At 37.7% G+C, this 15,671-nt stretch overlaps 1 protein-coding gene across 1 annotated transcript in view; it reads left to right on the plus strand.

The window, feature by feature from the left end:
- Nipa1 (NIPA magnesium transporter 1) overlaps positions 1 to 15,671 on the plus strand; it is a 39,719-nt gene that overhangs the window by 11,856 nt on the left and 12,192 nt on the right. The window contains exons 2-3 of the mRNA XM_047535123.1: positions 6,368 to 6,415; positions 7,854 to 7,944. Of these exons, the coding sequence (XP_047391079.1) occupies positions 6,368 to 6,415; positions 7,854 to 7,944 (139 nt within the window). The remainder of the gene's footprint in view (positions 1 to 6,367; positions 6,416 to 7,853; positions 7,945 to 15,671) is intronic.

A 15,671-nucleotide genomic window follows, 5' to 3' on the forward strand; every position in this document is an offset into this window, starting at 1 on the left:
ATAATTCTGCATATCTAATAATGAACATGCAGAAGAACTTCAAGTACTAAATCCATTCAAAGTTAGTAAATTCTAGCGTATGTTGGTGTCAGAAAACACTGTTTTTTGATTCCTGATCTATTTAAAGAACTTTATAAAAATGACATTGCTTCTTTTTACATATTTTGTAAGTCAAAACATTCATTTCAAAGAACATACTGATCCATTCCTCTTTGCTGTTGGCGTTGACTTCTCTTGCTGTTAGGAGCACACATGAGTAGGGATGATTTTCCATGCTGTAATTAAATACATAAATTAGATGACCATCTGCACTTTTATACTAGAAAGCTGTATTTTAAGGATATTTTATACACATTTATAACTAAATGGTAGGTCTTAGAAGCCACAGCCCATGTATACAACATCACTTTCAGTTGTTTTTATCATCTTAAATCTCTTTTGTATTTACACAAATACTTCTTTGTTTTATAGTTCAGCTGTTATAAACAACCATGCCACTCAGTTGGCAACCAAGGTTTCCAATGAGAGAGGAAGCCCCTAGAATTTGGATACTGTTACCTCTGTAACCCACCCTAAGTATGAGTGAGTGCAATGTGAGATGCCAGTATATTAAAACAAACAGAAGGTCCCCGGCCCTCCTCAATTCTTTCTCTCCTTGTTCTTACTGAGGCCAGATGACTTGAAGAATGAAAGAGGACAGGCAATAACTGGGAGTGGGAAGAGAAGTAGTGTGGATGTGACTTGAACAGGTACCTCCTGCGGGTACCCTCCGAGTGACGAGGGGCTTTTAGGGATTGTGACCTGTAAGGGTAGAACTGTGAATGAAGCAACCCAGTGGTTTGGGGACATGATAGGAAATGAAGGCTCTCAGTAGCTCTTGGCTGAAGAAAGAGGAGGGAATATGGGGCAGTGAGCTCAGCAAGGAAGCTGGGTACCATGCAGTGGGTACATAAACTGTGCTCTTTCCTCAGGGCAGAGCATAGGGCTTGCTGCTGGATTGAGTTCCTCTTGGACCATGTGCTTTCATCTATGGCTAGGAGTGTGAGGCAGGTATTGGGGTACGGAGCAGGTATCTAAACACAAAATTCTGACTTGTTTAATATCTATGGAAGCAGAAAAAAATTTAAGCCTAAAATTGGCGTAAGAGGTAAGGATGACCTAAATACCTTTTATATTTCAGCAACTACAAGTTCCTGCTTGGGAGCATGAGTTGGAGGGCTTGTAATGTTTGGAACTGAACATGGTAAAGGGAGAACAAAAGTCTGTCACTTCCTTGTTCCTAGGTACCTTATATTGCAGGTTTTTCCATTTTGGTAACATGATTAGTTTCAAACCACCAAAAGCATGTATTATATGATGATCAGTGGCATTGAGAAAACCTTGGCAGTGAAAGGGGAGAGTCCTGGACCCCATTGCTCTGGCCATTGCTCTGGACGCTGGTATCCTTGGACTGGCTTTGTTTGCAGGAGGGTCACCATAGGCCAGCTGTTCCCCATAACCATGTTCATCATAACAAAAAGAGACAATATTTTCTTTCCTGTCTTCAACATAGACTCTTCAACTTCATTATTCCTTTTTAAAGATTATTTTGACAGTGCTAGATTACTTGCATTTCACATGAATTTTAGTTATTAGATTGGAAATTTCCACGAAAATTCATCTGGATTTTTTTTTTTTTTTTTGGGGGGGATGCTGGGGATCGAACCCAGGGCCTTGTGCTTACAAAGCAAGCACTCTACCAACTGAGCTATCTCCCCGGCCCCCAACATAGACTCTTAAGAGGAAAGATTGTGATCACTTCCTCAATTCCAAAATTCCTATGATCTTTTTAAAATTATATATAGAACATTGAAAAACCATTGAGTTAATTACTGTGTAAATATTCAAAATGGGCTTCAGGATATTGTAGTAGAATGAAATATGTTAATAGTTATTTAAAATAGTGAATAAGAATATCTACTTATATACAAAAGAAAGCTGGAGGGGCTATGCTAATAACAGGTAAAACAGACTGTAGGACGTTACTAGAGATTCAGACATTTTATAATAACATCATCCTTCCAGAAGGACATAGCAATTGAAAATATACATGAAGTTCTGGGGATGCAGTTTAATGGTAGAGTGCTCAACTAGCACGCCTTAGGCTCTGCGTTCAATCCCTAGCACTACAAACACACTCATACACATGTGCAATTAACAGTAGAGCCCCCAATTACATTAAGCAAAAACTGACCTGAAGAGAGGAATAGGCAGTTGAACAATAATAGTTGGGAACCTTAATGCCCTACTTTCAATAAAGGATAGCAAAATTAGGCTATCCTTTATTAGATCAATAAAGAAATAGAGGACTTGAACAGCCAACTAGGCCTAACAGACTTCTGTAAGACACTTCATCTGAAAACAGCAGGATGCACTTGCTCAGATGGACATAGACTATTCCCTGAAATATCATATACAAGGCCATAGAACAGACATCAATTAATTGAAATTATACAAAGCAAATGCCCAACCAGTTTTGTTAGCATTCTGTTACTGTAACAAAATGCTTAAAATGATCAACTTAAAAAGAGGAAAGGTGTGTTTTGGAGGTTTCCATCCATGGTCAGTTGACCCTGTTGCTTTGGGCCTGTGGTGAGATGTATGTCATAGTGGGAGTGCATGGTGGAGCAAGCTGCTAACCTCATGGTGGCAAGGGAGCATGGTTGCAAGAGAAAAGAGAGAGGAAGAGACAAGCGCACAACAGTCCTCTTCAAGAGAAGGCCAGCAATGACCTAAGACCTCTCACTAGGCCCTACCCTCCATAGTACCAACTAGACTGACTAAGCCAAAAGGAAGACTCAGAGTACTAAAGTCAGGAATAAATAAGGAGGTATATGCTGTATGTCCTTACTTTATTTATTTATTTATTTATTTATTTTTACCTTTATCTTATTTTATTTTTCTTGTGGTCCTGAGGATCAAACCCAGTGCCTCACACAAATTAGGCAGGTGCTCTTCCACTGAGCTACACCCCCAGCCCTATTTTATTTATTAACGAGGGTGGTTTTGTGGGGAAACTGGTCTACCAGGCTTTTTATACTAGTATTCTAGAGTGAATCTCATGACCTGTCATTATACAGCATGCATTTTGGGGGTGTAAAGAGACATTCTTTTAAACAGCCACTGTGTGATTAGCATCTTCAAGAAATATAATGTTGATTGTGTACTGATGGCTGATATCTGTTCTGCAGTGTTTACCATGCAGGCTTTGCTAAACTTTTGAGTCATAGGACGGCCTGGGCCACAATTGCATCAGATACACTCACAAGGACACAAGAGAAGAGCCCCAGCAGCGTCAGGCCTCTTCGATTGGAGCCTGGCAGCAGAGGCAGAGCATGGCTCAGGGCCTGGATACACAGCTGCAGCAGGCAGGTGGCTCAGCTGCCACTTAGAAGCCTCATGCACCCAGTGTAACAGTCATAGAGGGAGCTCCAGACTACATAGTAGTCATATCTGTTCCCAGAGGCATTGAACCCTGGGGGCACAAGCAATGGAATCGACACCACAAGTTCACAGGCCTCTATTCCATGTACTGTTTGCCCACCTGAGGTCATTTTTACTATATACGCCCATTGCCTGGCAACATGGCTATTGACTTTTTGAGTCAGAACATGAACTATAAGTCAAATTCTCACATAGAGAAGAGTTTCATTAATCCTTTATCTACGGTAGTAGGCACATTCAGATTTTGTCAGTTACCCCAGTACTGTCCTCGATAGCAACCTTTTTCCACAGTCTTGCATCAGGTGTTGTGTTTAGTTACCTTGGCTCGTTTGTTTTTTCCTTTTTTTTTTTTTTTTTTTTTTTTTTTTTGGTGCTGGGGATTGAACCCAGGGCCTTGTGCCTGCAAGGCAATATTTTTTTTTTTTTTTTTTAGTTGTAGGTGGACACCTTTATTTTTATTTCTTTATTTTTATGTGGTGCTGAGAATCAAACCCAGTGCCTCACACACGCGAGGTGAGTGCTCTACCGCTGAGCCATAACCCCAAGCCCCCCTTTTGTTTGTTTTTACCTCCAATGGTTCTTCAGCCTTTCTTTTTCTTTCATGACCTTGCTGTTTTTGAAGGATGGAGGCTAGCTGTGAAACAGTTTGGGTTTGCGTAATGTTTCCTCGTGATTAGTTTCAGGCTATGCCTTTGGCAGGAATGTCGTGGACGTTCTGTTAGGTTCTTTCAGTGTGCCCAGTCGGGAGGCACTTGATGTCAAAATCCCATTGCTGGTTGTTTTAGTCAGCTTTTTTGCTGCTGTGACCAAAAGTCCTGATAAGAACAATTTTAAGGAGGAAAAGTGTATTTGGGGGCTCACAATTTCAGAGGTCTCAATCCATAGATGGCCACCGCCATTCATTCCTTGGGGCCTGAGGCAGAACATCATGGCAGAAGGGTGTGGTGGAGGAAAGCAGCTGAGAACACGGCACCAGGAAACAGGGCGGGGGGAGAGAGAGAGGGAGAAAAGAGAGGGGAGAAAGAGAGAGAGAGAGAGAGAAGACACTGCTCAATAAAGACAAAATATAAACCCCAAAGGGGCACCCCTAGGGACCCACTTTCTCCAGCCATACCCTACCTGCCTATATTTACCATCCAGTTAATCTCTATCAGGAGATAATTCACTGATTGGATTAAGATTATCATAACCTAGTCATTTCACCTCTAAACTTTCTTACATCATCTCACACATGAGCTTTTGGGGGAAACCTTATATCTGAACGTAACACTGGTGACGTTAACTGGGACCATTTGGTTAATAAGTTGATGTCTGCCAGACTTTTCTAGCATCAAAATAACTTTTTCTTTTTGTGATGAACTAATAAAAAGAACCTATGGAGTGATTCATTGAGATTGACAGTCTTGTTCTGAAACAAACTTTCATCCATTTGTTTTAGTATACATTGATTCTTTTTTGAGGGGAGCAGGGATTAAACTCAGGGGCACTTGACCACTGAACCACATTCCCAGACCTATTTTGTATTTTATTTAGAGACAGGATCTCACTGAGTTGCTTAGAGCCTCATTTTTTGCTGAGGCTTGCTTTGAACTCACCATCCTCCTGCCTCAGCCTCCCAAGCTGCTGGGTACAGGCATGTGCCACCATGCCCATCAGTGTCCACTGATTCTTGCCTGAATCAGTTTTTATTGTGATACTGTCAGATGGCGATATTCTTCCTATTCAGTCATTATTTGTCATCATCATTATTATTATTTGTTTGTCTTTTGGTCCTAGGGATTGAACTCAAAGGCACTTAACCATTGAGCTACAACCCCAACCCTTCTTATTTTTTATTTTGAGACATTTTATTTTTATTAAGTTGTGTAGGGTGTCTCTATGTTGCTTAGGCTAGCCTTGAATTCCTGAACTCAAACTCTCCTGTCTTAGTACTACAGGTGCATACCACCTTACCCAATTCAAACGTTACTTAATGACCCTGTTTTGTTTTTTAATTACTTGTTATGATACCTGTAGCTCTGCTTCCATATTAAGCAGGCAGACTTTCTCTGTTCCTTAAGCCAAATTATTGTGGTTACTACTGAAAATTTAAAAATCTGTTTAGAATTAGGAATTTTAATCAACAGGAAAAACAATCAGAGCAGGAACATTTTGTTATCTAAAAAAAGACAAACAGGTCTCAAAGGTTGGGAGGCCCTCTCACTAAAGTGCCTGTCCCTTAGGATGAGAGTAGGACCAATGAATGTGATGGGGAGGCCAGACTACTCCTCACCTTATGCCTGCCCTGCTTGCCGGTAGGTGAGGATGACGAGAGAACACAAGGGAAGCATGATGTAAAATGTCAACACGCTGAGTGGCTGTAAGGATCTGGTATCCAAATGGTTGAAAAAGAGCTATATCAGAAGGATTCTAAATTAGGAAAATTGAGTAACCATTTTAAGGAGGAAGTCATTGAACCCTTTGATAGTAAAATTACCATATAAATGGGTTACAGTAAATGCATGAGAGAGTTGGACTTTAAACACTGTCTTATTTGAGAGTGATGTAAAACCCCATTCCAAAGAATACTCCTGTCTCTGTAGTGGCTTGCTAAGCCAAGAAAACTAATTTTTAAAGCTTTCATCTGTTTTCTTAGGTCAGCCTGTGTTGGTTGCAAAAAATATCTTTGCTAGTTTTAGTGGTTTGTCATCTTGCTATTTATAGACTGAAGATTATTTATAGGGTGAATAAACAGCATGGCATTCATTTATTCTTTTCCATTTTAGTTTTCATATGATGATTTCTTTTTTAAGTAAATCTTTTTCTGTGTTAAAGTAAACCTCCTATTACTGGCATATGTATCTTATAAACCTACTTACCTGACATTTTTCTCATTCTTCTGTAGGTACCTCTTATTTAACAGACATCGTATGGTGGGCTGGCACAATTGCAAGTAAGTTGCCCTGGTGGTGAAGAGCCTGGTCTTTTTGTTTCTCTGTGAAGGTCAGTCATTCATCTGGGCAGGGCTGGAGGGAGCAGATGAGCTTGGCGCTGTCTTTTGGAGGAGGGTGTCACTCCACCTCTTCCCAGGCTCTGAATATCCATGATGCACCCCACCTCCCCCTGAGAGGCACTGGCTTTCCCTTCCCCACTTTGTCCTTTCCTTTGTTGGAAGGAAGTGGATTGAATGGTGTAGAATGACAACCAGGGAGGAAGCGGCAGAGGCTTCTACTGCCCACACTAATTCCTGAATCCAGTCCAGGTGAATCTGCCCTGGGCCTGCTTGCTCATCCATAGCCACGCTGATGGCCATTGGTGAAATTCCACGTGTTAAACTGCCTCATTTTGCTCAATTCAATTGATTTTAGAAGGAGCATTTCTTAACTCAGACCAGATCAGAGGTCATGTGCCATAATATAAAAATAAATAATACAATCAGTTCAGAACTCTAAAAATATAAAGGACAGTTGTATTAGGGATTTCAGAAATACCATGTGGTTTATTTGTTCTGTATTATCTCTGGGGCAAGTTGTTACCTATCAAGGCTGATTCTGTTCATTGAAGAACTTCCCTTTAAGTTCTTCCAGGGTGAAGGACTCTCCTTCAGACTCTTTCTGGATGGAACTCCTGGGGCAGTCCTGTGCAGGCAGCAGTGGTTTCACTTGGTGGCCCAGTTACTCGTCCCTGTGGCCAGTGGCCGCCACTGGAGTGGGTCCCAGGCCACTTGAAGGCACATAGAAGAGGCTGATCAATGAATACTAAAGTACAGTTAGATAGGAGAAAAAAAAGTCTGGTTTTCTGTTGCACAGTATTGCACAGTAGGGTGACTATAGGTAGTGATAACATTGCATATTTTTAAAAAGCTAGAAGAAAGAATTTCTAGTGTTTATACCATAAAGTACATATTCAAGTAGATAGATACATTTAATCTGATTTAAACATTACACACTACATAAATGTGTCAAAGCATCACATGGTACCCCATAAATATATACAATTTTTATGTTTGAGTTAAAAAATGAATTGTGAAAATATTGAAATATTTTAAAAAGACAAAAGTAGTGTCTTAAAATTATATAAATAAATAAAGAACCTACAAGGATGTGTTCAGAAAGTGGAAATGTGCTCAGTATTGCACTCATTGCCAGTTACATTGGCTATTTCCCTGAAGGACTGAAATGTCTCCCTGGCTGACTATACCAGTGAAGCTGCAGGGTCTGCCCTCTTCTCTCATGACCCTGAAACATAAGTGACACCCAAATTTACTTTCTCACAAGTAGTGGAAAAGAAGTAGCCTTTTCAGAGCAGGGCCTTACAAAATTCAACTCTGTGATCAGTGCTAAAAGAGAGCTCTGTAATTGCAAGTGGTGTCCTTGTGATTCTCTTGACAGTGGCTGTTGGCCAGATTGGAAACTTCCTGGCTTACACGGCAGTCCCCACGGTTCTGGTGACTCCCTTGGGTGCCCTTGGAGTGCCATTCGGGTGAGAGCTGAGATTCTGTGTTTTGCTATTGGATGTGTAGTTTTAGATGTTAAAAACCTTTCCATTTTTAAGTGTTTCTGTTAAAAAAATCAAAGGAAAATTCTAAGTAAAGATAGGGCTTCCAAATTCCACTCCATCATTTAATTTTATCCCTTCAAATGTAGTTCTCTGTGTTATTAACCCTTCTCTTAGAATTTACGTTCGTGTACTTTAGATTCTAACTTACTCAAGGTTACCAGTGAACCTGATGCTCTCAAGGACAATGCCCTGTAAAACCTCTTAAAAATCAGAGTCTTCCTTAATACCTTGGCAAGTTATTCTGAGAAAGCATGAAGCAAAAATGTGTTGGTGGTGTTTTATTTGGGTGTTCAGCATCCCTTGCTGGACTCCAGACAGTACCCCTCCTTACTCTATGAAATTATATAGGTTGGGACAAAGCACTCATGGGTACCAATGTACATGAAGTAGAGTTTATGATTTGCACAGTAAGTAGCAAATTGATCCCCACCTTCCTCACCCCCACACACCACCAAAAAAAAAAAAAAAAAAAAAAAAAAAAAGGGGCTGTCATTTGGTCTTGTGTGAAAACAAGCATGAAGGGTGTGGAAAAATCACAAAGATATGAAAGCACATATATTTGTATGTATACATGTATAGATATTTTATAAGAAGTTCTCTTGATATTGGGATGAGTTCCTTGAATTACAAAGACCAGAAATGAAAAGAATATGGCACTAGGAAAAAATAAGTATGTTTATCAGTAGAATGAAGTATATTTATGAGTAGAATGAAGAACCCCCAAATAGGTCCATTTTTTCTGCAGTGATTTAATGAATGATAAAGTAATCATCACAAATATTTTTAAAAATGGGGTTTAAAAAACTTATTTGGAAATAATTTTCAAATTACAGAAAAGGTGCAAGATTAGGAAAAATATTAACACCCATATCCCCTCACTTAGACACACATTAGTGATGTTTTACCCTAATTGCCTTGTTAGTTACTTTCTCTATATTGGATTTTCTTGCTTTGGCACTATTGACATTTGAGACCAGGTATTTCTCTATCATGGGGGGGCTATCCCGTGCATTGTAGGGTGTCTGGTAACATCCCTGACTCCACCCACCAGATGCCAGTAGCATTCACCACCTCCCCAAAATGTCTTTGAACATTAGCAATTCATCCTTAGTTGAAAACCACTGTTCTCTATGAATGTAGTATGTATGTATTTATTTATTTTTAATCCATTTGAAGGTAAGGATTTGTTTCTTTTACAAAGGTGGGTATAGAACCCAGAGCTTCACATATGCTGGGCAAGCACTCTTCCACGAACCTACATTTCCAGCCCCTGAGAAGTTATAATGCATCATGATTACTATGTATTTCCAAAAACTAAAGAATTTCTCTGCATAACCACAGTAGAGTGTCAATTTCAATACTTTTTAATTTTTTTTGGTACTTTGGATTGAACCCAGGGTGTTTTTACTTTTTTATTTTGAGAACTAAGTTACTGAGGCTGGCCTTGAACTCCTGCCTTAGCCTTCAAGTAGTTAGATTACAGGCATGAACTACTGTGCCTGGCCCAATTTTGATAAATTTAGTCTTATTACAATTCATACATCTCATTTTTCTATACATTTCAGTTTGTCTAATGACTTTATTATACTGGTATTTTATAATGTTTTCCTTCATATCATTATTTTTTTCTTCAAATACAAAATATTTCCTAGGATCAGGATCTACACTGAGCTTTCATATCTCTAGTATAAAAGAAAAGCACTCTGCCACTGAGCTACAACCCCAGTCCCTTTTTTTTCTCTTTAATAAATAGTGTTGGGAAAATTGGTAGGCAAATTTTTAGGAACATCAATTTAAATCTAATCATGGCAAATCCAAATATGTTTATGTGAGTTAAAATACAGAGTAGGTATCAAGTATGAAAATATAGAGACAACTACCATATTAATGGTGTGTTGAAACAACATTCTGTGTATGATGACTGTGACATTACATGAACTGTCAAGTGCACTGTTCTTCATCAACAGCACAGAGGTCAGTGTGCTGTGGAAAGCTACATTAACTGTAATTTCCACCACTACCTGCCTAAGCTGTGACACATAGCGGCAGAAGGTTTGTGTCTCTAAACAACCTACATCTCTAACACACCCAGAGGAGGTAAAGCAGAGGCTCATTCTACAAAAAAAGAAGAAAATGTTTAGCTATGTTTCCAGACTTTATAGACTATGTATATGAAAATTACTTTTATTTTCACAACATGAATAAAATAGAATTTTCTTCATATCTTTGAAGGATAACAAGTTTCTGAAGTTGGAAGCAATGAAAATTAAAAAGTTAATTTTCTACAAGGAAAATATAAGTAGACTGGGGAAAACATTTCCATCAATATGACAATGGTTAAAACTAGGATATGAAGAATTTCCACAGAATCATATGAAAATCTCAATGAAATGATGAAGGACAAGAACTGTCAACTCACACATATGAAAATATGTTTAGGAAAATAAATTTATTCCACTAATATTAAACTGCATTTTAGTAGATATTTGAAAGACAGGAAGAATGTTAGAGTGGTAAATAAATAATATAGTGACTTCTATAAATATGTACTTGTCTCTTCTCTTTTTTTTTTTTTTCTTTTGGTACTGGGGATTGAACTCAGGGGCACTCAACCACTGAGCCACATCCCCAGCCCTGTTTTATATTTCATTTAGGGACAGGGTCTCACTGAGTTGCTTTGCACCTCGCTTTTGCTGAGGCTGGCTTTGAACTCACGATCCTCCTGCTTTAGCCTCCCAAGCCTCTGGGATTACAGGCATGCGCCACCACTCCCGGCTCTTTTTAGCTTCTTCAATAAGCAAAGTAATAATTATAATAATGTACTATTTGGTTTTAGACACATGTACTCACATGCAGGAAAAAAGAAGAGAAATAGAGCCAAATCCTAGTAGCATTATTATATCTCACTGGGGTTAGGTTAGGATCAATCTGAAATTTATTCTATTAAGGACTAGAGAAACCACTAGAGAATTTTTTTTAAATATAGCAAAAATATCATTAAAGGACTTAAAGTGTTACACTGAAAATAATTTCACTTAATGCAAAAGGAAATAGTAAACAGGGATCAAAAAAGACACAAGGGGCTAGGCACAATGGCACACACCTGTAATCCCAGCTACTCAGGAGGCTGAGTCAATTATTTCAATCCCTAATAACCACCCTCCAAGTCATAAAGGGGACCATGAGGCATGTAGGAAACAAAAGTAAAGTGATATGTATAAATCTTACTGTATCAATAAAAAAATTAAGCAGCCTATTAAATAATCCAAAGACAGACACAATCAGGTTGGATAAAAATCACAGAACAAGTACCACCTCAATGCCATTGGCAGGACATGTGCTTTAGATCCAACTGTACAAGCAGGTTGAAGTAAAATGAAGGGAAAAAAAGAATAACTTAATGACAGTTACCATTAAATGGGTGAATCTAAAGACTATCATGGAAAGTGAGATAAGCCAATCCCAGAAAACCAAAGGTTGAATGTTCTGTCTGATATGTACACAAAAATATTTTGTGTGTCTGATGCTGACACACAAAAAGAGGTGGGGTGTGTTAGAAATTCGGTGGATTAGACAGAGGGGATGAAGAGCAGGGAGCAAGGATAGGAACAGGAAAGACAGTAGAATGAATCCTGTTTACATATATGAATATGCTACAGTGACTCTCTATATCATGTATAACCACCAGATTAGGATCCTGATTAGAATAAGATGTACCCCCTTGTTTGCATAAATATGTCAAAATATATTCTACTGTCATATAAAACTAAAAACAAATTAAAAAAAGAAAAAAAATTAAGGAAAAAAGATTATGCTAACAGTAACCATAAAAAGTTGGAGAGGCTATATAGCAGATGATATAGACTGTAAAACCAAAAAATGTTACTAGAGATAAAAGGGGTATTTTATAGTAATAAGATGGTAAGTACCTGGAAAATATAATAATTGTACAGAAATATACACCTAAAAACAGAATTATAAAATACAGGTCGCAAAACCTGACAGAATAAACAAGAAACATAGACAATTCAACAATAATAGTAAGAGACTTCAGTACCCCACTTTCAGTAATGGATAGGAAATTAGGCAGAAGATAAAGAAGGAAATAGGAGACGTGAACAAGAGCAGGTTCACATTTTTTTCTTAGTGTACATGAAACATTTTCCAGCTCTAGCTAGACTGCTAAAATAAATTAATAAATCAGTGAATTTGAAAAGATCGAAGCCATACTAAGTTCTCTCTTGATCAGAAGGAAATTATAGAGCAAAATCAATGAAATTTGTGAAATGCATGAATATATAGAAATTAACCAACTCACTACTAAATGACCAACTAGTCAAGAAAGAAATTACTGAGGAAACAGGAAGATACTTTAACATAAGCAAAAATGAAGAAACACCATACCAAAACTCATAAGACTCAGCTAAAGTAGCCAAAGGAAAATTTATATCTATAAATGCCTACATTTTAAAAAAGGAAAGATCTCAAATCAAAACCTAACATTGCATCCAGAGATGCCAGAACAAGAGGGCAAATGAAACCCAAAGCAAGTAGAAGGAAGGAAATATTAAAGATTATAGTGTATGTAATAAATGAAATAGAGACTGGAAAAGCAATAGAGAAAAACAATGCAACTGAACATTTGTCCTTTAAAAAGATCAACCAAATTGATAAACTTATAGCTAGTTCAGATAAAGCAAAACAGAGAAGAATTATAATTGTCAGGGTGTTTGTCTCTCCAAAACTTATGTGAAACCTTAATCTTCAAATTCACACATCAATGATATTTGGAAATTGAGTCTTTGAGAGGTAATTAGGATTAAATGAGGTCAGGAGGATGGGTTTTTTTAAGGGACGTTGTAAGAAGAGGAAGAGAAACCAGAACTGGTATGTGCTTGTAAAATGCCATATAATGCTCTCTCCTGTGTTATGATGTAGTAAGAAGGCCCTCACTAAATGCCTAGCAGATACTGGTAGATACTCTTGAACTTCCCCAACCTCCAGAACTGCAAGTAAATAAATCTCTGTTCTTTCTGGGATATTTACTTACAGCAACAGAAAATGGACTAAGACAAGACTGTAATTTCTAAAATCAGAACTAGTAGGCATGGTGGTGAATGCCTGTAATACCAGTGAGTCAAGAGGCTAAGGCAGGAGGATTGCAGGTTCAAAGCCAACCTTAGTAACTTAGTGAGGCCCTAAGCAATTTAGTGAGACACTGTCTCAAAATAATAAATAAGGTAGGGTGGATGGGAATGGGAAAGATAGTAGAATGAATTGGACAAAACATTGCTCATATATGAATACATGACCAGTGTAACTCCATATCATGTACAGCCACAAAAATGGGAAATTGTACTCCATGTATATATGTCAAAATATATTATACTGACATGTATGACTAAAAGGAACAAAATAATAATAATAATAATAATAATAATAAATCAATAAAAAGGACTGGGGATGTGGCTTAGTGGTTAAGTGCTGGGTTAAATCCCCAGTACCAGCCCCCCCCCCAAAATTAGAACTAAAATAGGACGTTACTACCAAATTATAGGCAAACATGACAAATTTTTTGCCAACAGTTAGATAACTTAGATGAAATGGACACATTCCTAGAAAAAGACAAACTATTCAAACTGTTTTAAGAAATAAAAAATATGAGTAAGAATATGTAAATAAAATTAGTAATTAAAAAAAGGCTTGCAACAAAGAAAAGTCAAAGCACGAATGGTTTCACTGGTGTATTCTATCAGACATTTAAAGAATACTGGGGAATGCTTGGGCTGGGGTTGTAACTCAGTGAGAGAGTGGTTGATTACCTAGGTATGTGGAAGGCTCTGAGTTTGATACACACTACTGAAGGGAAAAAAAAAAAGAATACCAACTCCTTGTGTTCTAAAAATACAAGAGGAGGGAACCTTCTCAATTCACACAGAATCCAGTATTTTCTTATTAACAAAGCCAAAGACATCATAAGAAAATCATTAAACCATTTCTTTTAGGAATATGGATGGAGAGACCTCCAACAAAATACTAACCAGTTGACTCCAACAATATATAAAGACAGTTACACACCATGACTAAGTGGCATTTATCCCAAGAATGCATACTTAATGGTGAAAGACTGGATACTTTCTTTTTAAGATCAGGAACAAGACAAGCTGTCCACTTTAACATTCTCTGCTCAGCATTGTACTGGGTGTTAGAAACAAAGCAATTGGGCAAATAGATGAATTAAGTCATCCAGGGGCTGGGGAGATAACTCAGTCGGTAGAGTGCTTGCCTTGTGAGCACAAGGCCCTGGGTTCGATCCCCAGCACCCAAAAAAAAAAAAGTCATCCAAATTGGAAAGAAAGACAAACTGTCTCTAAACTGTTGATAGAGGACATGATCTTGTATATAAAGAATCCTGAGGAATCTACTAAGAAACTATTAGAAGTAATACAAGTTTGGAAAGGGTGCTGGATACAAGATTAATGTACAAAAATCAGTCTTATCTGTATATAGTAGCACTGAGTAAGCCTAAAGTGAAATTAAGGAAATAGTCACATATACAGTAACACCAAAATGAATTAAATAGAAATAAAGTTAACAAAAGAATTGCAAAACGGGCTGGGGTTGTAGCTGAGTGGTAGAGCACTTGCCTAGTATGTGTGAGGCGGTGGGTTCAATCCTCAGTACCATATAAAAATAAATAAAATGAAGGTATTTTGTCCATCAGGAACTAAATTAAAAAAAAAAAAAAGAATTGTAAAACTTACACTCTGAAGACTGACTCTACATTATTTGATGAATTTTTTTTGGTACTGGGGATCGAACTCAGGGTCTTGTGCTTGCAAGGCAAGCACTCTACCAGCTGAGCTATCTCCCCAGGCCTATGTGATGAAATTTTAAAGACTTCAAGACTTGATACAAAACTGTAGTAATCAGGGGCTGGCGTTGTGGCTCAGTGGTAGAGCGCTTGCCTAGCACATGTGAGATACTGAGTTCAATCCTCAGCACCACATAAAATTAAATAAAGGCATTGTGTCCATATACAACTGAAAAAAAATTTTAAAAACTGTAGTAGTCAAAAAATGATGCTGGGGGCTGAGGTTGTGGCTTAGTGGTAGAGCACTTGCCTATTATGTATGAGGCGCTGGGTTCAATCCTCAGTACCACATAAAAATAAAGTTCCAGCAACAACTAAAAAATTAAAAAATAAAAAATAAAAAACTGGTGCTGGGATAAAAAAAAAAAAAAAAAAAAAACTGGTATTCCAAAAATACACCCTCACATTTATAGTCAGTTAATTTTTGCTTGGGGTGCTGATGTAGTTCATTGAGGAAAGAATAATCTTTTAAACAAATGGTACTGAGTCATCAGGATATCCACATGCAAATGAGTAGTTGTACTCCTACTTCACTATGCAAAAATTAACTGAAAATGGATCAAAGATCTAAGTGTAAGTGATAGAACTATAAAACACTTAGAAGAAACTAGTATAAATCTTTATGCCTATAGATTATGACACCTTAAGCACAAAAACACAAGGAACAAAAGAAGAATAATTTGAAAATCATCAGAATTAAAGACCTTTGTGCTTCAGAGGATGCCATCAAGAAAGTCAAGGAACCCAGAATGGGAGAAAAAAAAAAAAGTTTTCA

Source organism: Sciurus carolinensis, chromosome 2 (assembly GCF_902686445.1).
Source record: "Sciurus carolinensis chromosome 2, mSciCar1.2, whole genome shotgun sequence".
NCBI classification, from domain to species: Eukaryota; Metazoa; Chordata; class Mammalia; order Rodentia; family Sciuridae; genus Sciurus; species Sciurus carolinensis.